The sequence below is a fragment of the Lissotriton vulgaris genome, chromosome 8 (assembly GCF_964263255.1).
Source record: "Lissotriton vulgaris chromosome 8, aLisVul1.2, whole genome shotgun sequence".
Lineage (NCBI taxonomy): Eukaryota > Metazoa > Chordata > Amphibia > Caudata > Salamandridae > Lissotriton > Lissotriton vulgaris.
The window spans coordinates 1,552,510,156-1,552,534,629 of NC_141696.1; the positions used below are offsets into that span (position 1 = coordinate 1,552,510,156).

Genomic DNA, 24,474 nt, shown 5'->3' on the forward strand with positions numbered 1-24,474 from the left:
CATGGAGCCTAATTGGTTAGAACCAGGGGTTAAATAGGAGAGCGATTGATATCGTGCCAAATAATTATAATTGAGTTAAACTGGCAATGTCATACTGAAATGAAGAACATAATCAGTGATTGTGATTATTTGTTATTTATTCACAGTAACCCCCGAAGAAGGGCGTTGAGCCCGAAATGCATTGGGTTTTTTAATAAATGCTGTCTGAAATGAATTTATGCGTCAGTCCTGTTCACACTGAAGGTCTGGATGGACATGGTGGGAGCAGTAACAAATCGTAAATGGCATATACACTGAGCGTGCGCACTCGCATTTAAGTTGATGAAAAAATATAGAAGTGCGATTGTCTGGGGCGAGACGTAGCCCCACTACAGTGATGTATATATTCCCAGTGCCGACAGGGCATGGCACTCAATTCAATCTGCACGCACTCTTTAGTAATATTGGAGACAAGTTTGAGGAATGAGGATTACGAGGTGTGCATCCGGACCCCCTTTACAGTGAAGTTCGACATATATGCCCTACATCTGGATAGCACCCGAAGATGAAGAAGATTAAAATAAATTAACTGTGGCATAAAACACGAGCCAGCACGCCGGAAACAACAAAAGTGGTTCATTAAGGACAACGTTGGAGGCCCCAAAAGAGTTCACTTTTCAAAGAAAATGACATTGAATGGATTTATACCCAGGATTTGCACACACTGCGCGATTCATCACTGATTGACACTTGTTTAAAGCATTGGAAAATGTGTCGATGTTTTTAACTGACTTTGAACTGGATGATGGGAGATGTAGTTATTCATACCCAAAAAGTAAAGCAATGAGGGCGGCAGGTTTGACACATGGAGCCTAATTGGTTAGAACCAGGGGTTAAATAGGAGAGCGAGGACGGGAGGTAGTTTGACGGGAAGTAATGATGGAGGAAGGAAGGACTGTTTTTAACATCAGACGGCAGGTACGTGTAAAACAGAATACAATGAAAGGGCCCGGTTTATCGTCTGAATAACTAGAAGGAGGAGGGGTGTGCATAGAGGGAGGAGGGATTGTGAGATAATGACCATCTGGAGCACGAAGGAGGGAATACAGATAGAGGTTAAGGATCACGGCGGTGTTTGCGTAGCAAGCCACACAGGGAAGAAGGTTTGTAATTATATGGGTAAACCGAAGGGATAGAAAGGGAAGTTAAGCAATGGCTGAAAGACAGTAAACGCGGAGGAAAGTAATTTGAGAAAATTACATGTACAGCGCTAGGTGAGGGATTGGTTCTAATGTTCCAAGTTATTTTTTGTATATTAGGAGGAGAAGTAGACAAACTAAGGCGGAAAGTAGTAGTTCTGATTGATTGTCATGCAGGCATTGTCAATGCATCCAGTTATAGCACAACGTTTTAAAAGTGGTAAAAACTGTTTATTGATATCGTGCCAAATAATTATAATTGAGTTAAACTGGCAATGTCATACTGAAATGAAGAACATAATCAGTGATTGTGATTATTTGTTATTTATTCACAGTAACCCCCGAAGAAGGGCGTTGAGCCCGAAATGCATTGGGTTTTTTAATAAATGCTGTCTGAAATGAATTTATGCGTCAGTCCTGTTCACACTGAAGGTCTGGATGGACATGGTGGGAGCAGTAACAAATCGTAAATGGCATATACACTGAGCGTGCGCACTCGCATTTAAGTTGATGAAAAAATATAGAAGTTGACAAGAATATGGAATACAAGGATTAAAGTGATATAAAATAACTTACAACTACGCAATTCGCACATTTAGCAGTGCGATTGTCTGGGGCGAGACGTAGCCCCACTACAGTGATGTATATATTCCCAGTGCCGACAGGGCATGGCACTCAATTCAATCTGCACGCACTCTTTAGTAATATTGGAGACAAGTTTGAGGAATGAGGATTACGAGGTGTGCATCCGGACCCCCTTTACAGTGAAGTGGATCAACTTTTGCCCATTTTACCGAGTACCCATTACTTTTATTCAGGTTTAGGGCTTTTTGGTTCAGCAGGCCCAAATTGTCAATTGGGGAGGATCCAAACGGTGCTCTGATAATCACGCTGTTTGGGAAGTGATCGCTGCTCGCGTCATCTCCTGTACAGAATGATTGCAGATCATCCCTCATGTGGTTCGAAGTCAAAATGAAATCAATTATGGTGCTGCATCCCCTGCCATGAAAAGTAGGTGAGAAATTGATAGGTGGTACAACCAACTCATTGGCAAAACCCAGTCCTAACGTAAAAAGTTTCTCATTTAAAGCATTCCCAACATTTGAATGAGCAAAGTGAGTTAAAGGGCTCCCCTCCTCATCCACAATACCACATTCAGAGTTGGAGTGTTCACTACATAAGGGAGTATTAAAATCACCACTCCAGATTAACTTAATTGGGTGAGAAAGGCTATGTTCCCGCTGCTGCTCTACGGTGGCAGTTATCTTATTGACAGTTTTCACCAATTCTGGGGGTAACATATTGTTATAAAAGTTTATCACTAAGTACTTGGGTCCCCGATCTGCTGACAATTTAACTATTTGATAGTTCTCTTCAGATGCTATTACTGTGATTTTCTTAAGTAGAAGGGTGTTAGCTACATAAACTGATAAGCCGCCCTTCGGTCTGCCTGAAGAAGAAGGACAGGCACTCGAGAAATACAGTCTGTAACCCTGTAGTTGGATTTCGGTTTCAGACCATGTTTCCTGACAGCATACTACAGTATGATTTCTGACTATTTCTAGCCAAATAGGTTGCTCAATTTTAGTCCGCAGACCTGCGACATTCCAGAATATAATTGAAACGGTCAGGGTACTCAGCTTTGAGATCTTAGTAGAGTTTTGCTGCTTTGTGATCTGGAGTTCAGCTGGCTTTTGAGGCGACGAAGGGGCGTTATGTTGTAAGATATGGAGCCCTTCGGAATGAAGACCGGCATCATTGATGTTATATGGGGGATCAGTTTTACATAGAGTGTTAACATTAAGATCTTCAGAGGGAGGGACCGTCACCGCGGTCTGCCCTTGAGATGGTATGAGGGGGACCCGGACTTTACTGCTGGGTTCGGCCGTCAAGGCACAGTTATCCAAAACTTTGTTTAAGGGGTCCATTTTAACAGTAAACACGTTAGGATATGCCTCCTTCAAATTGCACTTTACCGCCGTGATCAGCTTACCCTGAAAATGTGAGTTGTAACTGTTTAATAGAGTTGGGGGGATATGTAGTCACTCGTTATCATCTAGGCCTGACAGGGTGTCATAGCGGTTCTGGGTGGGAATCATAAAGGGTCTCACAGACGGAGGGTGGGTATATCTCCCTTCCCATGTGTGAGAGCATGACCATGGCAGGAAATATTGATCCCAACAAGTCCTGACCGGATCAGAAAATGCTGAGGGATGGATCGATGACAATTTGCCTGATAAGGATAAAAAGGCCTAGATGGAACTACCTGCTGATACGGTAGAAATCTGGAATGCTCCGTGGACATATCAGAATATGATCTATTGTGGGGAATTACTTCGTCAAATATAGACCTTATTTCATCTGCCTGAAATTTAGTCAAATGCTTAGTATTAGTCGGAAAGACCAGGTTTTTGGGGTAAAAAAACATAAGGTCTCGGGCTGTAATTTCGTTTGCACCATTTGGGGAAGACCAATCAAGAATATGAGTAACTGCCCTAGGATCTCTAAAGTTTATTATAACAATGTCCCCCGTAATACTTTTTGTGCTAGGACCTAGCCAAGGGAGACGCCTCACATGTAAGATTTTGCCGTTAACATGTGGGGGAAGGGATCGATTTTTCCTTAGCCAAAAAATTACCTTATTCTTTAATTGATTATGTTTTCATTAATGTTCTTTTTGCCATCTAGACCTTCCTCCAAGGGCGGGACTCTAGTAAGCACCACCACTAATGGTAGTGCTTCTGGAGGCAGCTCTACGTTTGGCCTCTTAGGGATGGTAGACCTTACAGGAGCTTCACGGACGGTAGTTTTATCAGCACTAATTTGAGAGTTTTGCTTACCCTTTTGTACTCCTACGCTAGCGCTGTTTTTATCTGTTGTGAGTGGTACTTTGCTTAGTGTTAGGTTTTGAACTTCCAAAGTAGGGGTCTTTACAGATGTAGTAGCTGATAGGTCTATAATATTTGACAGAGCCTCCTTCGCAATCAGTGCTACAGGAGGAGGATCGGGAGTCCTCATTACTCCCTTAATGTCGGTTAATGCTTGTTCCAGGTTCCCCAGTTGTTGGCCTATTTTTTGTAGTCTCTCTACAAGGGGTAATATGAATGATCTGATTAGTTTTTCGATGTTTCCCATTAAGACGGCGCCTAATTGGTCGAGTATTGGGAGGGGTAGTTCGGAGGGCAGGACAGGTGGCACTGGTATAGGGGAAGCAGGACTTTTTGATTTGGTACAATCTATATGATTTGATTTATAGATTCTGGGTCTATTTCCTCCTTTCCTTCTTTTTTTGGAGGGAGGTCCTTTGTGCCTGGGGTTTGACGGGACTTGTATGTCACTATTGGCAGTGTTGACCTCCGGAGGTGGTGATACTAACAAACCCCCAGCCGCTTGTGACATGAGTTCTGGGGAAAACAAAAGATCTATAAGGAGGTCGTTGGTTGTAAGTATCGGTATGGGAGAGTTTTGTAAGAGTAGTGGGATACCGTTACTATTAGTGGGAGAAACTTCATTACCAACACTTTCACAATCAGTAGAATATAGTGGAGACAGGGCCTGTTGTAAAGGGCCCAATGAGGACCGCTTATTTTTTATTAGTTCGATTGAACGACGTCTTTCAGCCCGTCGTTCAGCTAATGTAATATTTCTCTCCGTTCCCACTGAGGTCTTTTTGAACTATTTATCCAAGGTTGCCTGTTTTTCACTACCGCCCACCATATTAGGATTGGACTGGACCGGAGAGGTCATTTCGCCCACCTAACACTCAGAATGCACTAACACAAAATATTTATGAAATGGTCGCAATAGCCGTTACCTGAGGTTTATAAATAACAATGAGCTGCAAGATAATGCTTGCTATACATGTATTGCCGGGGGAACTTAAATCGGCTTTCACACACCGGTGGGATTTGCCAAAACACACAGAAAAAAGGGGGGGGGGGGGGCGGACCGGGCTCTTCCGGCCTCTGAGGACCTCAGAGGACCCGCCCTTTGCCCGGGCTTTGCCCCGGGCTGCGACCCGCGCGCGTCCCGCGTGCGCGCTTCCCTGTTGTCTCAAATAGGTCGGAGAAGTGGGGGCGGGAAGAGTACCAGCTGTGGCGAGTTGGAATCCGCACAGCCCGCTGGTCCTCGCAGTCCCGCAGGGTCAGATAAGGATCTTGGTCACTGCCACAAAGTTCTTCCACGAGCGGCACCCGCTGAGCGGGTGCCACGAGAAGTTGGCTCACAGTCCCGGGAGCAGTTTACACAGTCCAGCAGCAGCCCGCACAGAGTTCAGGAGCACCACACGCTCTCTCGATGCAGGGAATCCACAGGTAGGAATCGGCTCACTCGTTTCAATACGCTGTGAGGTGGGGGCGGGAAGAGGACCAGCTGTGGCGAGTTGGAATCCGCACAGCCCGCTGGTCCTCGCAGTCCCGCAGGGTCAGATAAGGATCTTGGTCACTGCCACAAAGTTCTTCCACGAGCGGCACCCGCTGAGCGGGTGCCACGAGAAGTTGGCTCACAGTCCCGGGAGCAGTTTACACAGTCCAGCAGCAGCCCGCACAGAGTTCAGGAGCACCACACGCTCTCTCGATGCAGGCAATCCACAGGTAGGAAATTGGCTCACTCCTTTCAATGCGCTGTGAGGTGGGGGCGGGAAGAGGACCAGCTGTGGCGAGTTGGAATCCGCACAGCCCGCAGGTCCTCGCAGTCCCGCAGGGTCAGATAAGGATCTTGGTTACTGCCACAAAGTTCTTCTACGAGCGGCACCCGCTGAGCGGGTGCCACGAGAAGTTGGCTCACAGTCCTGGGAGCAGTTTACACAGACCAGCAGCAGCCCGCACAGAGATCTGGAGCACCACACGCTCTCTCGATGCAGGGAATCCACAGGTAGGAAATTGGCTCACTCCTTTCAATGTGCTGTGAGGTGGGGGCGGGAAGAGGACCAGCTGTGGCGAGTTGGAATCCGCACAGCCCGCTGGTCCTCGCAGTCCCGCAGGGTCAGATAAGGATCTTGATCACTGCCACAAAGTTCTTCCACGAGCGTCACCCGCTGAGCGGGTGCCACGAGAAGTTGGCTCACAGTCCCGGGAGCAGTTTAAACAGTCCAGCAGCAGCCCGCACAGAGTTCAGGAGCACCACACGCTCTCTCGATGCAGGGAATCGTCATTAATTTAGTATAGTGCTGTTAGAACCTGGGATGTCAGGTCACCTAGGGTAGCCTGGCCTAGGGGTAAGACAAGCAATTGTAGAGGCACAAGTGTGAAGGTTGCAGACCACCCAGCAGTAAATCCACGCAATAACACTTAAAAAGGACACTACACCAATTTGTTAGGAAAATATGAGCTGTTTATAAAAATAATCTCTTTGCTCTCTTAGTTCTAAAATTTACAGTTCAATGTAATGCATTCTGTCAGGGAAAACACCAGTACGTTTAGAATTGCCAAATAATGTCAAAAGCACAGTACTCTTAAATTATCAACACATTACATTTAAATGACTTATAATCAGTAGCTCTATCTTCAGGGATGTTAACTTATTTCAGTATTTGTCATCAACTATACATTCAACAGTCCCCAACATTGACCAGTTTTGACTGCAACGAGGAGATTCAATTTAGCCAGAAGTTTAGTTAGAAACCAGCAATCTCCATGAGGAGTTTATTCCTTCACTTAACCAGCAGGTTCCTTTGTTTTCCTCCCCAACCTGTATTAAACAGGGATGAAAACGACCAGTGCCTTATTTACTTCACTGTAGGTGCTAGCGCCGCTTCCCCCTGCAATACACCTCCTTACTTGTGAATGATTTTGCCGGAATCGTCTTGCGCCAGGCTTAAAAGGGGAACAGCAGACGAAGGGGGTCGGGGAACCGAGGCAGGCGAGGCCCTCACGCCTCTGAAGGCTCCACTATGCTCACTCCCCCGCTCGGGTCAGCTCCTCAGTGTGGGGCTCGAGCGGAGGACAACCAAGGCAGATATCACGATGCTCCCCCGACCCCTACCGGGCCTCTAAACACTCCCTCCCTGCTCGGGCCAGCTCCTCAGTGTGGCGCTCGAGCAGGAGGGAAAGGGCGGATCTCTCGGCGAGCTGTGGAAGCCGGCGCTCCTCCTCAGCGTTGTCCGGCGGGGGCTGCTACTCCAGCTGACATGCGCGGAAGGCGCTCACGCTGGTGTCTCCTCTCGCTGCGCCCGCTCACAGAAAGGACGCGCTACTCACGGGCCTGCTCGGTCCTAGGCCCCTCCTGAGGGGATGTCTATAACGTACTGGGCATGCGTGAAGGCGCCTTTTTAGTAGCGTCTCGTCCCGACTTCCCCTTGGCAACCGGGGCGCTACACAGCAACACAACTGAAGCGCGGAAGGCGCCCCCAGGGTCCCGCTCACGAGGGAAAGCCTCGCAAGGCTTCTCAAGCTCAGTGGATCCTGCCGGGGCGCTGCCACGGAGCGCGATCGGTGCCCCAGGGGTCCCGCTCCCAGTTCAAGGTAGTGAACAAGTTCCTCACCCCACACTTTCTACCTAACAGGCGGGGAGGTTTGCCACACGTCACAGGACCAGTCAGTGGTAAGGAAATCTTGAAATTGTCCAGTGGAAGTACTTCCTTTCCACACTATAGCGAGGAGGGGGGATAAACAGGAGGGCTCCCTCAGAATAAAGCCACAGAGCTCTTCCTCAGCACTAACCCCCTATCCCTCCTTACTGGACAGACTAGGGGCACAGGGGAACTCGTAGTTCAGCTCCCAGGGCAGGGTTCTTCTCAGCTCCCAAGACTACTAGAATTAACCCCTACACCTATCTGTCCAGGATCAGCAGGATGAACTAACTTGGCTAGGACAACAGGAAATGGGAGGTGGGAAAGCCTTGACAGAGGGCTACTCTTGTAGAGGAAACCACCCTTCAGGATCCTACCCCTACCAGACCTCAGCCTTCACTCTAGCTGCTCCTCACTGACAGACAAAATGGCTGCCCAGCATTCCGCCTTATATAGGCTGACCCTCAGTGGTCCAGAAAGGACCAGAAGGTTTATACTAGGCTATGGGCAAGTTCTGGATTTGACAGTTAGGGCAGTTGGTAGCCACCATTTTGTGGTTCCAACTTTTCCTGTCAGAACAGGCCTCTGGGCCTGAGGTGAAAAACTATGAGGGGAAAAAGAACACCTATCCCCTTGACCAACACCTATAAAAAAGTTAGTGGACAAAAATTATCAAGGGTATGAGGGGCAAAAAGGGGACAAAATAAATAATAAATTGGAGCGACTACGCAAGAAGCCAGACAGGTCTAACAAGTGCTCAGTGAGTTTGTTATCGTTCACTAAGCTGTTGGGCGGATTTAGTTCCTTCTCACATCTTGCTATTAGTAGCTCAATATTAGGTTCTTTGGTGTCCTGGGTCCATTTTCTAATTTTGACAGGCTGTGTGGTTCTGCTCTTTTTATTGTGGCTTTCAGGAAGGTTATGGCATGGTGATCTGACCAATCACAAGGAACAATTGATTGGACTGTAACGTCTTTACTCCTTGAAATTATCTAATCTAAGGTTGCCCCTTTCGAGTGGGTTGGTTGTGTGCAGGCTTGAATAAGGTTTAGATCTGTTAGAAAGTCTTTTAGTCCCATGATCTGTTTGTCCTTATTGTCATCCCAGTGTAAATTGAAGTCGCAGAGGAATATATTATTAGTGTGACTGTTAGAGTTGGCAGTGATGATCTCCGTTAGCTGTTCAATGAAATTAGCGTTATTTCCTGGTGGGTGGTAAAGCACATGCAGGTTGTATCTTTGATTGTCTGCAGTTCTTATGTTGAGGCCTAGGTATTCACAAGATTCGAGAGGGTCAGATTGTATATGGTTGATCTCTATTTCCGATCGGTGAATGCAGGCTATACCGCCACCTGTCTTTTTTCGTCTGTCTAATCGGACAATGTTATAAAGAGGTGGAACCAGAAGATCCATGAACTGGGAAGAGGATTACGTGAGTCATGTTTCTGTTAGGATTGCTACATCTATTTTCTGACTAACAAGGAGGGCAGCGATGTCCGAGGCATGTTTTGCTGCAAACAGTTGAGCAGGAGGCATAGTAGTAGTTTCCCTGCGCTACTAGTGTTCATTTCTTGAGAATTGGTGGTTAGCTGGACTTGTTGTAGGTTGTTATGGTTGGATTTCCTATTCTTAGGCGAAGATATTCTATTGGCATCGACCGGGACTGACTTAATTTCTTCCCCTCTGCAGCTAGAGTCTGGCTCATATGATCGTATTATGGTTAAGGTTTCTTCATCTGATAGGTATTCAAGATTTCTGTCTGGTCGGTTATGCCTATTTGACAGTGGCATGGTTGTCTCTCTACTCTGTTCTTGAGAGCTATGCACTAGTTTTTTAACTTATTCAACTTTGGCGTGGGTGCTTACCGTGATTTCCCTAATTTTTTCCAGCGATTGTAATGCATTAAAAATATCCTGTGCCACATTATCCACTTTTATTTGAAGAGCTTCGATTTCTTTCTGACATTGTGAAAATATTTTAGGAATATGTGTCTGCCTATTTTGAATTTTGCTTTTGTCCTGGGGCTTATGAACTTTGGTTTCTTCATTTTTCTTATTTGTGTCATTGGTTCAGGAGTTAGTGTCTTCTCTGTTTGAGTGGTAGGATGCGCTCCCTGAGACCTGTGCTCTTGATCTTACGTTACGAGGATATGATATTCTTAAGGTCCTTGATGTACTTTGTGAGTATGTTGGTTGAGATATACTAGGGTTGTTAGCTTTCATATCTTTTATTTCTTGAAGGCGGTTCATGTTGTCTGTCTTACGTGTAAGATAGTTCTGCTCTCGAGATAGATGCATTGATTCTTCTCGCTGAGGAGTCATCCGATCCCGGGATAGAGGTGTTGATTCTTCTCGCTGAGATAGATGTGTTGATTCTTCTCGCTGAGGCAGCGTTGTATCCCTAGATAGGGGCGTTGATTCTTTTCTCTCAGGTGGCGTTGGGGTGGTATTGGCATATGGTGTAGCATTTTCACCTGTCTCTGTATCATTTCCGTGTTAATGGTGTCCCGTTGACTGTCCTACGTGTAGGAGAATTCCAATCTTGAGATGGATGCGTTGATTCTTCTTGTTGATGTGGCATCAAATCCCTAAATAGAAGCGTTGATTCTTCTCGCTGAGGTGGCATCGGAGCGGTATCTTGCTGAGGTGGCGTCGGGCGGTATTGGCATATGGTGTGGAATTTTTACCTGTCTCTGTATTATTTCCATCTAATGAGCCTCCTGATAATGTTGTGCCTCCGGGTATTATTGTAGAGTGTGGGTCTATAGGGTATTTGATTGTTGCAACGTCTGTGGAGGGATTGCTGGAGGTGAGCAGTGTGGTCTGCTGTAGATTAGAGAGTTTAGAGTCATCTACCCACCCTTTTAGCATTGAAAATAGGTTGTAAAACTTTTCTACTCATTGTTAGCTGCTTGTATAAGTACAACGCTGTTCTTGTAGATATGTATAGATCCGCTCTTAGTCTTGGCGATGAAATGATCTTATATTTTGTGCCATGTGAAATGTTGTTAGTGACTTTTACGGTAGTAGTAGAAAAGCTTTATTCGAGTTATAGACTCATAAAAGCACAACATGCATATTTTAAAAGTGACTTTTACATTAAGCATCTTCAAATTGATAGTGCGCCATTTAGCTGTTTTTCTGGTGAAAAATATCTAGTCATTAATAATTAAGCCTTTGTTTATGTTGAAGTAGGGGTCCGAAATCAGCGTGTCTGGGTATTTTTTAATAAGATTGTGTTTGAATTTTTTGGTTGCATTGTTGGATAGGCTAGTTGGGTATTTTATGATAAAAGAGTGTGCGCCTGCTGGTTCTAAATTGGTTCCTGCCATAATATATATATATGTACCTACAGTGGTGATCTCATTTGTATGCTATTTCTTGTCTCTCACAGCTTGCAGGTCTATTAGTCGTAGTGGTATCCTCTTTATCCTCTTATACTTCCCTTTAAGTGATTTAAAGCTTGGTCCTTCCAAGATGACCACAGTCCTAGTAGTTTAGGTTCATCTCATGGCTGCGAGGGCCTTTACTCTTGCCGTGTCCAGTCCTCTTTCTGTAGCCCTTAGCAGTGTAGTTCTCATTAATGGGGGTTGCATTGGGCTGATTGTGGCGCTGGGTAACTTGAGAAAGAGCAGCTGATGGCTACACTATTTTGATTGAGCCTCCTCATATTGCTTCTATATCCACGGCGGCCGCCATTTTAGAGTCAGGCAGCCAGCAACGCGGTGTAATGCCACTTTCCAGGGGAGAAAAACAGTTAAACTCTCGTCCGAGGAGGCCTGCAGGTCGGCTGATGGGCAGTTCGTTCAGCGTTGCCCCCACCGAATCTAGAGCTCCCTGGAGGATCCACTCATCGGTGCCCGGCCCCGCAGGAGAAAACTTCACTCATCGTCGGATGTGCGTGGGTGTGCGGAGCATCCAGCGGGGGGGCTAGCCAGACAAAGGATGCGGTTCAGGGACCACGCCTGATTGTCTCCCGTGCCGATGCCGCCCGGACGACCCCGGTTGAATTGCGGCTCCAAATTGATGCAGGCGGGTCGACAGCTGGCTAACATGCGACCCTCTTCTAATGAGGCAACTCCCTGCACTTAGCCCACGCATCGAGGCAGGAGAGGGGATGGCGCGCTGGACGATCCTCCTGGGGTAAGCGAAGATTTCTTCTTTATTGATTTTTTCTCCGCTCCCTGCAGTCCGGCTGGTTGTGGCAAGATGGGTGAGCCGGATGGGTGGATGGCGGGGTTGGTCAGGGGATTTAAACCAATTTGGTTATCCCCAGCCCCAGAGCTCTCCACCCAGCAGTGTTCATTTAGAATCGCTTTCAGTGATGCCTTTGTAGAATGGATCAGGTGATAACCATAGTGAATCGCAGCATCTAGGGTTTTAGCAAACGTGCCTGCCAGTCCAAATTCTAGTCGCATATAGGGGCTGAGTGCCCCAAGGAACAAAACTTGTGCAATATTTACCCTTTTACTTTGCGTTAAAAAAACACATACATATGATCCACATGGTATATATTCTACTACATAGAGCAGTATGACAAGAATGTTTACCTTAACGGTGTGAATTCAATGCTTCAAGTGCCTATCACTTGATTTATAAAAGGAACTTAAACCTTCCACTGCCGGATAGGGCAAAGCTTTATTAGCCTTCAGCTTAATGTGATGCATAATTTTCAGGTCAGAATAAAGCACTTTACATAAATAAGAGAACATTCTTACACATTTAATTCTTTTATGACCAAACACCGATTTATGTACAATATACTACCTCTGTCCTATGAAATCCACAATCCTGCTCATTAAAAACATTAAAATGTTTGCCCCATAGCAATACATTTCATCCAAGTCACACTGGAGACCTACTAGATTGGAACCACAGAGTATTTCAAGTTATACATAAATATAGCGAGTAGATGAGGCCCAAACAGTGGAATAAAACTAAGCAATATCATGGTATAAATCATGTAACTACATGGGATACTGTATAACCTGTAATCTCTATTCATTAACAATAGGCATACTTTCCTGTAAATTGTGCTTCATTCCTTCTGATCTGCAGACCAACTTGCAACAACGGAAGATTTAAGGGTGCCTTACCAGATGCAATGACCAAGACTATACTAACCTACCTCAATCTATACATCCTACAAGGACTGGAAATTAGGGTTGACAGGAAGGATTTAACAATTGAAGCTAGCTGTCCAAACCTCGACACCCTCAACAAATCGCATGTGATTCACTCACATGGATGGTCATACACTGGATACCATTCTTCATCTGTGACATTTTCGTTAACAAAATGATGCATTCTAAGAGTTGTAGTCTTGGTTCCTTTCAGCTGAATCAACGTTGTGGAAAAAGAGATAAGTAAAAGGAAAGTCCAAGGCTGGATCATGGTGTGTTTGAAGACATGGAGTCATATTGTAACGTAGGGATGGGGCCCTAGTGGGATGTGAATAGAGGAGAAGCTCTTGAGGAGCTTAGAGGGCCGGGGTGTGCAAACAACGAAAAACACATTAGGCAGGGTTGTGAGGGTGAAGCCGCAAGCAAAGAAGGGAATAGCCAGGTCCCAGTCCCCATAATATAGACAGTATTTCCTCAAGATACATACACAACTGGATCATGACATTCAATGTAATAAAAACATAAATATCCACAAAAGTCCCTCGCAACTGAAAGATGCCCTGGATCACCTCTGGGTGAAGACGCCACTCGTGTTCTGCCAGATGACGATGACTGCGACGGTCTAATCCTACAGGATAAGTCGCAGAGCTTCTGCAGAGAAGAGATGACCCCACTCCCCCCGTTTGCTGGTTTACCACATTGCTGTTGTTTTGTGCATCACGACATGGGCTAGGAGGGAAGGGAAGGGAAGATATATTGCCTGAAATTACAACTGATTGAATTTTGGTCTCCTGTTCCTCCAGATGAGCAGGTAGAGGCATACATGATAAAGAGGATAAAACAGTTTTCCTTGATGCAGGTTGACATTTATGTCCCACCATTGCAGATCCACTGCTGGGTCCCTTGAGATCATTATGCATGCATATAGATCTTCAACATATTGAAATCACTGCCTGTGAGGGCACCATTGGAGGGCTCGCGTGGAAGCATGCATCCCCCGACCAACAGAATGCAGGAGGATAGAAGAACTAGCAAGACCATCAGAACTGGAATGATCGCTCCATTCAGAAACATTGGAATCATAGCCTAAACGTCTTAAATCCTCTGAGGTCGAGGGAAGGCTTGACTCGATGTGGTATCTAATACTGCCCCAAGAATAGCATGCGCTAAGAGGGCACATGGTGAGACTTTGTTGACCTAAAAGCAGAGTTCGTACAACAGTAGAGTTCTTCCAGATTTGCTGATTCACCATGTGAATCAGCAAATTTGGAGTCTTGGCTTTGATTAGCCAGTCGTCCAGGTTAGGGAATGTAGAAATTCTTGCCATAACCTTTGTGAAAACTCGTGCTGCAGAAGTGAAGACAAACAGTAGGACTTTGAACTGCTAGTGCTCTGATACTGCAGTGAAGCGGCAATACTTCCTGTCTGACCTGAGGATAGGGATGTGGGAATACGCATCCTGCAGATCGACAGACACCATTCAATCTTACAAATTCAGCATCTTGACCAACCAGTTCACCAGACACAAGAGCCCTACAGTGCACAACTTACTTTAGGGGGGCGCGTTGTTGGATTATAAGTCTTCCACCCCCCTAAGGTAAGTCATTGTAATGACTTGTGTTGTAAAGGAACGCGTGGTGAAGTCACAGTCAGGATAGTGACTGCGTTAACATAACATAAAAATATGTACTTTTGTATAGCGTACATATCGCCCGAAAGTCTCCAGGCGCTGAATAACAGATGTATATTGTTACCCAACTCAATGGTACTCATTTTTTCGACCTCAGATGGATGAAAGGCTGAGTGGACCCGCCGGGATTAGAACCTGTGACCACGAGGTCGAACACAGGCCCCTGCAGTGGATGCATTTGTCCAATACGCCACCAGACCCGGCATGCGTGGTAAATGCATGCGGGGTTCCGTCATACCAGTGGGGATCATGTCTTTAATAAATACACTTAACATGGTGTTCAGAAAGTTTGAAGGATCTATCCACGAATTCTCAAATTTAGGGTACGGGGTTCCTGACTTGGGCCTTGGTGAAAATCGATGCACAGTGGTTATTGGTTCCTTTTGTGCCGCTGGTGATGGGTCGAATGGAGTCGGCTCTGATGTGTCTTAATCTTCCGCAGGGTGTTCAACGTCAGACAATGGAGGAGGTGCAGGTGGCAGTTTCAGGGAAGGTGACCTGCTTTTGTTCATCTTAGTCTTGATCCATGCCTTCTCTTCTTTTTATGTTTTCTCTGGGATGATTTTGAGGATGGAGGAGATGTGATCTTGATCTGGGACACAACTTCCTACAACTTTTTTTTCCTGAGCTCTGGCCATAAACATGTTGACTCTTCTTTCTTTCAGAGCCTTGGGACGCATCTTCTGACAGGATTTGCACCTGTCTACATCATAGCCCAAAACCAAGAACCAGAGGCAGATTTCGTGAGGGTCAGGAGTTAGCATTTGCCCATCAAAGTCCCTGCATGGTTTGAATCCAGGTCGCTTCATTTGGGACATTTAGACAACAATAAAAGAATCATCAGAATGAGAAATTTTTGAATGAAAGATTTCCTTTTACTCTGAGGAGAGTTATTCAGGGAAGTGACATGAGTGCGCAGACAGGGGCACTTTATGGCTCCAGTGACGTCAAGTGAGCTGTGTGCGGAGCCGACTTGGAACTGCGCCCCCTGGCAGTGTGGCAGAACTATCGGAGAAAAGGTTACGGATCAAGTCTTGTGCCTGGGATACTGAAAAGGTGAGGAATCTGATGGTTAATGTATACATCAGAAGTAGGTTTCTCCATCATTGCCCTCTACAACCAAATAGACAGTTCCTCCCTATGTGCATATGTGCAGGCATTTATTAGAGAGATTCGGGTCACCCAATAGTATGTTTAATGTTGGTTAATGCAATCCCCCCATTGTATACTGACCGAGTTTAGAATGTGATTTCGGAGTGCCCTACATCCCAAACTTCCCTAATTAATCCTATGTAATTCTTAACAGCCAATGGAATGGGTGTGTTCTGTGTGAAGCAAACACAAGGAGATGATTGACGGGTCGCTGAAACATTTCAGACACTCACCCCCAGTCACAGATCTGGGTTGAAGCCATCATCGTTCTTTTGCTCAATTCCCCAACCCATTTCAAATTCAGCCATAAGCAAATCAGTCTTGACCCTGTTCCTCATAGAAACAGTCCAGCCCGAACGGCCAGGCCAGGTGCTTCCTGGACCGGAAACAAGCATCCTGGGACTGGTTTCGGGGTAACACCCCTTATCAGCCAGGCTAGCTTGAATCCAGTAGCACAGCGAGCAAGGAACCCACATCTGGGCATATCCTTGGCCACTTACGCCAAACACAGCAAACACAAGATGATGGACTGGGTGCTGAAACATTTCAGCCACTCACCCCAAGTCAAGAGATCTAGGTTTAATCCATCATTCTTGTGCTCACTAGGTCACCCCAGTTTAGACATGACATATGGAAGTCAGTCTTGACCCTGCTCCTTATAGTAACAGTCCAGCCTGAACTGCCAGGCCAGGTCCTCCCTGGACCGGAAACAAGCATCCTGGGACCGGTTTTGTGGTATCACTCCACATCAGCATATGGCTGGGTTTAAACTGGAATAACATGGGAGCAAAACCGGATGGGCTTGGGTCTAGATCTCTGTACTGGGGTGAACTTTTTGTGCTATTAGCTTTTGGATTTTTTCTGTCTTAGCGCCGGGACACTCTTTGAGTAGCTGTGCGCTCTAGAAGACTATTTTAACATAACATAACATACTAATGTTTGACATTGTTTTACATTCTGTCCATCAATTGATCTTTTTGTAATAATCAGCTCCAACGGTGCCTCAAGGAAAATGACATTGGAATAGTTACATCTTGATGTAATCAATGCATGGACAATGTATTTTCTTTTCTTTTCAATGTTCTTTCATGGGCGCATTTGCAGCAGATGCTATGACTGAGTGAACATCAAATACTGCTACACCTAAGTATCGACACAGATCAGCAAAATGAGAGAAATTGGTACTGATTAGCAATATTTCTAGCGAAAAGGACTCATTTCTTTTACTCCTGACGAGATACACTGCAGGCTTTCAGGAAGAGCCTCAAGACCTGGCTCTTCGTATGAGACATAGCTGCTCGACCACCCCTCACACATGGCTTTGAGACCCTCGCGGGTGAGTAGTGAGCTTCACAAATCCCTGAGTGATTGATACTGCATGAAAAAATGGTGAATATCCCATCCGCCAAGCTTTAAAAAAAAAGTGCTACAGATTATAACGTGCTTATACTGTTTATGTTATTTCCACTATAGCTGCAGAGGGATAGACTTCAAACGCATTTTCAATCAATCAATCAAGGAATTTGTAAAGCGCACTACATACCTGTGAGGGTCTCAAGGCGCTGGGGAATTCAATATGTATTCAATATGTATTCAATAATCCATGCAGTTTGTGAAACAAAATCAGCATACATTGAAAAGGGTAAATTATAACAGATGATTGCAAAGCTGTACACAATTTAATTACAATATGTGTTAATCTTATCTAGGACAACTAGCAAAGCTCTGCAAAGTCTATTTTATTTGTGTTTGGTGGTACAAATTTTATTTTATGCATGCCTCTTGTATGAAGGTAATCTAATGCATGTGCTAAAAAATGTAGCTTGAATCAAAAACTCTTTAAGGTTAGATTAAAATGCAAATTGTCTGTTAACATGTTGATAGAAATGCAATTTTACAATGGTTATGTGTTGTTAATAAAGTTAAAAAAAACATGATTGTAAGTGGTGGACCGTTTTTTTAGGTCAAGCTGAGAAGAACTAATGTGGGCTTTGCAAGAAGAACTATAGTGGGTTTACCACGAATTTACCTGGGCTTATATCCCACTAGCTGTTTACCAAAGGGTGGCTCAATTGTTACTCAATTGCTAGCTACATTTTGCTAACTTTCCTTGTTCCAGCTTGTCCATCTTGAGTTTGTCCCTCCCCTGGAGCATAGTGTTTTCTCCATTTCTCTGATTGGGTGGCTTCTATCCTTCCACTGCTCACTTTTAGGGAACTACTTTTTTTATTTACTTAAGCACTTCATGAGAGTGCATATGTCTTTCAGCATTCTCTATTGTATGCCCCCCCACTTTGTGCTGTTGTGTGTTTCTCCTCCCAACCAAACTACCATAAACTCTATACTCATTGTTGCTTTCTGAAGTCTGTACTTCTCCCCGCCCGTGTTGCTTTCCCTCATGCTCTGCTTTTCCTCTCCCCATTAACTCCCTGTTTCAACCTTCTTACACGCTCCTTGGTTGCAATCCTGAAAAAAATGTTTTTTTTTGTGGCTAGAACTTGGCAGTGAAATACTGCTGAAGCCCCTGCCAAGTAAAATAATTTTTGTGCTATTCCTTTTTAGGTCTCGTAGAGAGACCTAATGCCGCCCATCCACAAAGCTGACTTTTTACGATGAGGATTTTCAACAGTTCACGAGAAATCACGTGACCACAAGCTCCTCGTGCACGAGCTTGCATTCGATCATCAAAGGCACACAAGCTTCTCCCAGCAGGCAGCCCACCCCCCTCGCTCTCCATATGGTCGCTCGAGTTGCAGGCAGCCCACCCCCTCCCTCTAATCCCACATCTTCCCCGAGCCTTCTGCCTATCAGCCTCCCTCCCACCTCGCTGATCCACTTCTCCCTGCCAGCAGCATTTGCCACATCAAAGGCTTCCGCTGCCCCACCGTCACTTATTCACGGCCGCAGGCCGTGACGCGCATGTACTTCTGCTCCCCACCCCGCCTCCTCTCTATCCCTCGCTCTCCACCAGATGCTAGTTTCGTTTTCGTTAGGGTTGGTGCTGTTCTCTCTCTCCCGGCAACCCGTCCCTCTTTCCCCACACTTCTTTACCTCTGTTCGGTAGCTCTAGCTCTCGCGAGTCAAGACGCAAATGCACATTTCATTCTGCGCAGCTACATAAATAGCACAAACATGAGCACGTCAGTTTTATGGAGAAACCACTTTTTATCTTTGTATGCCCTTAAAGTTACAACAAGAGCACAACAAACGTTTGGGTTCATTTATTTTTGCACGGTGAGGCTGGAAATAGGGATATTCTTTACTGTGTTGCTAAATTGATAGACAAATACATTTACAAAAAAAAAAATCCAAGACGCCATTTTTTCAAAGCATACGACAGGAATGCGCGACCTATGGCTTCATCTTTCATTCTGTTTCATGAACACGTACTGGGAAATTCTGCTCCGCTGGCTACGCGCCAGTTCCTTAACCAGCCTGGGAGTCGGACCCCCTCATCACTCGGCCCCTCCCCTCCACGGCGCCTCGCCTGACGTACTTTTCGGGGCGCACTAGGCTCCGGCACAGACTTTCTGGCTCCAGTGCTTTTGACTGCTTGGCTGCTTCCAGCTCCTCCACCGAGTTGTGGATTAGAGCATAAGAACACAGGGGCTTCGCCTCACCAACAAATATATATATATTTTTTTTTTGCAGGTTTAAATTGGTCTTCACGGTGAGTTTATATCAAGACCAGCTGTCCGCCGAAATTGCCAGGACCAGGTTAGAAAATAGGCGCTAAAAAAATACCATCGTTTTAACGGTGTGTCTGCTTTGAGCGCGTAGGTTTTCGGCACGTCTTAAACATATATTTTTGGAACCGACGAGGGGAGTGCACGTCCTTAGCCGTTTACGCGAATGAGTTAATTACATTCGCTGCTACTTATAATACCAGGTTTTTGTTTATCGATTAATAGGACACTACCAGTTTCTATGCACTGTAAATACTGGGTATATTTATGACCCACTTTTTACCTAGGACCGAGGTTCCATCAGGATGTAAAACACTATAAATTGGTCTTCGGCCTGTGCTGAAACGCTCCTGATAAGATGACACAATGTGACCAGTTTGGAAAGCTTTGCTGTGGCTTGGATTCGCCTTCATCTCAGAGTCAGATCCCAAAGTACATTTTCTACCAGTGTTACGAAGAAACTCCAGATATTCGAGTGGATGACGACTTGTGGTGGCGATAACAAGGAAAGGGCGCGGGAGGGGGTAATCTCAAGGTCTAAACCTACAGAAAATGCAACACTCCAAACATTTTGAAAGGCGAGCAGTCATGCACTCCTTTTAAATATTTATATGCTAGTTCTGTCCGATAACTGCTTTATTCACATTCCATTCACTGGCTTAATGGGGACGAGGTAATATTCCTCGGTAACCATGCTACAGGGATAGCTGGCATGGTTTCAGATTGCTGTGTGACATTTTCATAATTTCCGTGTAATTATCAGTGACATTTCAACGACTATGAGTGACACTTTCCCAATGAAACAAATAGGGAAATAGATATAAGAACACACCCATTTGAGCAATAAGAAACTCAAAAAAGACAGTAAGTCACTGAACTAAAGCTCGCTAACGGAGGCGTTCGAGCAGCGTGGACGAGCTGCTCTGCCAATCAATGTGATATTCATTTTATCCAGTGTGTGCCAGCAGCTCACCTGCGCAGGTGGGATTGGGTCTGTCGTGGGATCACATGACTCACAGAAGAGTAATGTGGGACCACATTCTCAAGTATAACTCACTCTTTGGTACAACTCACACTCAGAAGTTAGAATGAGAGGGCAAATAGGTGCACAGATCCAGTTATGTGAAATTTAAATCAGCCACCAGTGTGAACAAGAAACACCTTGAAGCGAAAACAGCAATCAAAACATTCACTACAGCACTGTTGTGTCATGTGTGCACATGCAGAGCGGCCTGCTCAAACATCGATCCCAGCAGGTAAGCGGAGGTTAGTTACGCTGGGTCTTATCACGAGCCCCGGCGCCCTCCCCGTACCCCTAGCTCGCCCAGGTCTTCTTCTGCAGTGGAACCAGTCCTTGCAGATGTCGCACTCGATCGTGAAGCTGCTGACATCATAGGGCTGCCAGCACACAGGAATCGCCATCCCGTTCACTTTTAGAACCGTTACAAACGCATAGAGGGCCAGACGGAGACTGGGAGGAGGGGGCGTGCATTAGCCACACAACATTGCCCATGCTTAAGGCCCACGGTACTATCCCAAGACCTATGGGGCGGGATCGATCATACTGTGCATGTACTGGCCAGTAACCCAAGCACTTACAGCAGGGCTCAAGTCGGGGGACCACGCGGGTGGACGGCGTCCCCCCACTTATTTTACAGGGTGGACGCCGTCCCCCCTGCTGAAAAGCTGGACCATTTAAGATGGCGAGTTACTTGCCTGCACAGCCGTCCCTAACTTACGAAAATACTTACCCATCCATCTCCGAACTACAGGGCTGGCTGTCAATCTTGTGTAGCGTGTTAATGCGCTACCCATCAAAGTTATGCGGCTGCCCTCTGCAGTGTCCATGACTGGGAGGCCGAGACGGATAATTTGCTATTGGCATCGAGCACAAAGGGCTTCAGCCCTCCCCTCGTGTGTGTCAGCCAGGGATGAGACATTTCCCGGGCTCGTTCACAGCCCCACCCAAGTACTTCGCAGGTCCTTAAAAGACCATTTGCTTGTGAATGAGGCTTTGTTGTTATTACCCCTTCTCAGAGCACCTGCAGCTTCACCCTGGCCTGTGACAGCTAACCACGCGGTGTAAGTATGGGTCATCGGCTTGGTCATCTTTGAAAGCAGGGGGGTGAAATACTTGTCACAAATCTACCGAAGTAAGGGAGCATGTCTGACGTCTTCTGAGGAGGGCTCTGTGGGAGAGGGGATGTTCTCTCCATCCATCCCTGGCTCGAACATTTTGATGAAATGGGATAAAATTGAACATTTTAGAGCATCATTTTCAATTAAATTTGTTCAAAAGCTCTGCCAGGGCACTCCTTATATATTCAAGTACTTCCATGCTGTGTCAAGCAGCATCTACGGGGTGAGCAAGGATAGGCAATGGACCCGATGGTGCAAGCCACCTTTCGTGACATCACTTCCTGTTGTGACATCACTTCCGGTGGCAGCGTCCCCCCACTTCTTTTTTTAGGACTTGTGCCCTGACTTACAGCACTCTGCCTTGATCAAAGTAATAAGTAATTTGCACTGAGACGGGCCCATTAGCTGGAGGTTCACAGCCACATTTGTGTTTTAATTATGAACGGTACGTCAACCTGGCCACAAGTGAGAAGGTATTAAAACCTGGTCAATCTAATAATGCATTAATAACTTCAAGCTTTATAATTCATAAAACGGTTTATAGAAGGCATATAGTAAAAGTCCACAGGGGACCCTCGGTGGCAGGCTTTTGAGTTACGGTGAATCCCTGGGCAGCCTGCAGACCGTCACCGTTTTTTTTTTTATTTCAACATATTTTTATTGATTTTTGTGTACATACCCACCCCCGCTCACCCTCGCTCACCCTCACCCCCGCTCACCCTCACCCCCCCTCACCCTCACACTCCCTCACGCACCCTCACTCAACCTCACACCCTCACCCTCACACCCCCTCTCTTACTCTCACACACCCTTACCCTCACACCCTCACCCCCCCTCACCCTCACACCCCCTCACCCGCAAACACCCTCACCCTCACACCCCCTCACCCTCCCAACCCTCTCACCCTCACACACCATCACACCCTCGCCCTCACCCTCACACCCCCTCGCACACCCTCACTCACCCTCATACACCCTCATCAGCATAGCATAACAAAACATAGCATGGCATAACAAAAAAAGCATAGGATACACAACCTCACAACCCTCTCACCCTCACCCTCACTCTAACACACTCACCCTCACTCACCCACCCTCACTCACTCACCCACCCTCACTCACCCACCCTCACTCACCCACCCTCACTCACCCACCCGCCCTCACCCACCCACCCTCACTCACCCTCACCCACCACCCTCACTCACCCTCACCAGCATAGCATAACAAAACATAGCATAGCATAACAAAACAAAGCATAGGATAGGAAAACATAGCATAGCATAACAAAGCATAGCATAACAAAACACAACAAAACATACCATAGCATAACAAAACAAAGCATAGCTAAACAAAACATAGAATAGTATAACAAAGCATAGCATAGCAAAACAAAACATAGCAAAACACAACAAAGCATAGCATAACAAAACATAGCATGGCATAACAAAAAAAGCATAGGATACACAACCTCACAACCCTCTCACCCTCACCCTCACTCTAACACACTCACCCTCACTCACTCACCCACCCACCCTCACCCACCCACCCTCACTCACTCACCCACCCTCACTCACCCACCCTCACTCACCCACCCTCACTCTCCCGCCCTCACCCACCCACCCTCACTCACCCTCACCCACCCACCCTCACTCACCCTCACCAGCATAGCATAACAAAACAAAGCATAGCAAAACAAAACATAGAATAGTATAACAAAGTATAGCATAGCAAAACAAAACATAGCAAAACACAACAAAGCATAGCATAGCAAAACATAGCATGGCATAACAAAAAAAGCATAGAATACACAACCTCACAACCCTCTCACCCTCGCTCTAACACACTCACCCACCCACCGTCACCCACCCACCCTCACTCACTCACCCACCCTCACTCACTCACCCACCCTCACCCACCCACCCTCACTCACCCTCACCAGCATAGCATAACAAAACATAGCATAGCATTACAAAACAAAGCATAGGATAGGAAAACATAGCATAGCATAACAAAGCATAGCATAACAAAACACAACAAAACATACCATAGCATAACAAAACATAGCATAACAATACAAGGCATAGCAAAACAAAACATAGAATAGTATAACAAAGCATAGCATAGCAAAACAAAACATAGCAAAATGCAACAAAGCATAGCATAACAAAGCATAGCATAAAAAAACATAGCATAACAAAACATAGCAAAACAAAACATAGCAAAACACAACAAACCATAGCATACATAACAAAACATAGCATAACAAAACACAGCAAAGCATAGCATAGCATAACAAAACACAACATAGCATAGCATAACAAAACAAAGCTTAGCATAGCATAACAAAACATAGCATAACAAAACATAGCATAACAAAGCATAGCATAACAAAACATAGCATACCAAAACAAAGCATAGCATAACAAAGCATAGCATAACAAAACATCTCATAACAAAGCATAGCCTAGCAAAACACAACAAAACATAGCATAGCATAACATAACAAAATACAACAAAACATAGCATGGCTTAACAAAACATAACAAAACATATAATAGCATAGCAAAACACAGCATAGCATACCAAACACAGCAAAACAAAGCATAGCATAATAAAACACAACAAAGCATAGCATAGCATAACAAAACATAGCATAACAAAGCATAGCAGAACAAAGCATAGCAGAGCAAAGCATAGCATAACAAAACATAGCATAGCATAACAAAGCATAGCCTAGCAAAACACAACAAAACATAGCATAGCATAACAAAACACAACAAAACATAGCATAGCGTAACACAACAAAGCATAGGATAGCAAAACTAAACATAGCATAGCATAACAAAACAAAGCTTCGGATAGCAAAACAAAACATAGCATAGCATAACAAAACATAGCATAACATAACAAAACATAGCATAACAAAACACAACAAAATAGCATAGCTTAACAAAAGAAAACATAGCATGGCTGAACAAAACATAACAAAACATAATAGCAT

At 45.4% G+C, this 24,474-nt stretch overlaps 1 protein-coding gene across 1 annotated transcript in view; it reads right to left on the minus strand.

The window, feature by feature from the left end:
* LOC147700368 (uncharacterized) overlaps window positions 1–24,474 on the minus strand; it is a 149,745-nt gene that overhangs the window by 15,497 nt on the left and 109,774 nt on the right. The window contains 1 exon segment of the mRNA XM_086936311.1: window positions 1,973–3,172. Coding sequence (XP_086792437.1) covers window positions 1,973–3,172 — 1,200 coding nt within the window.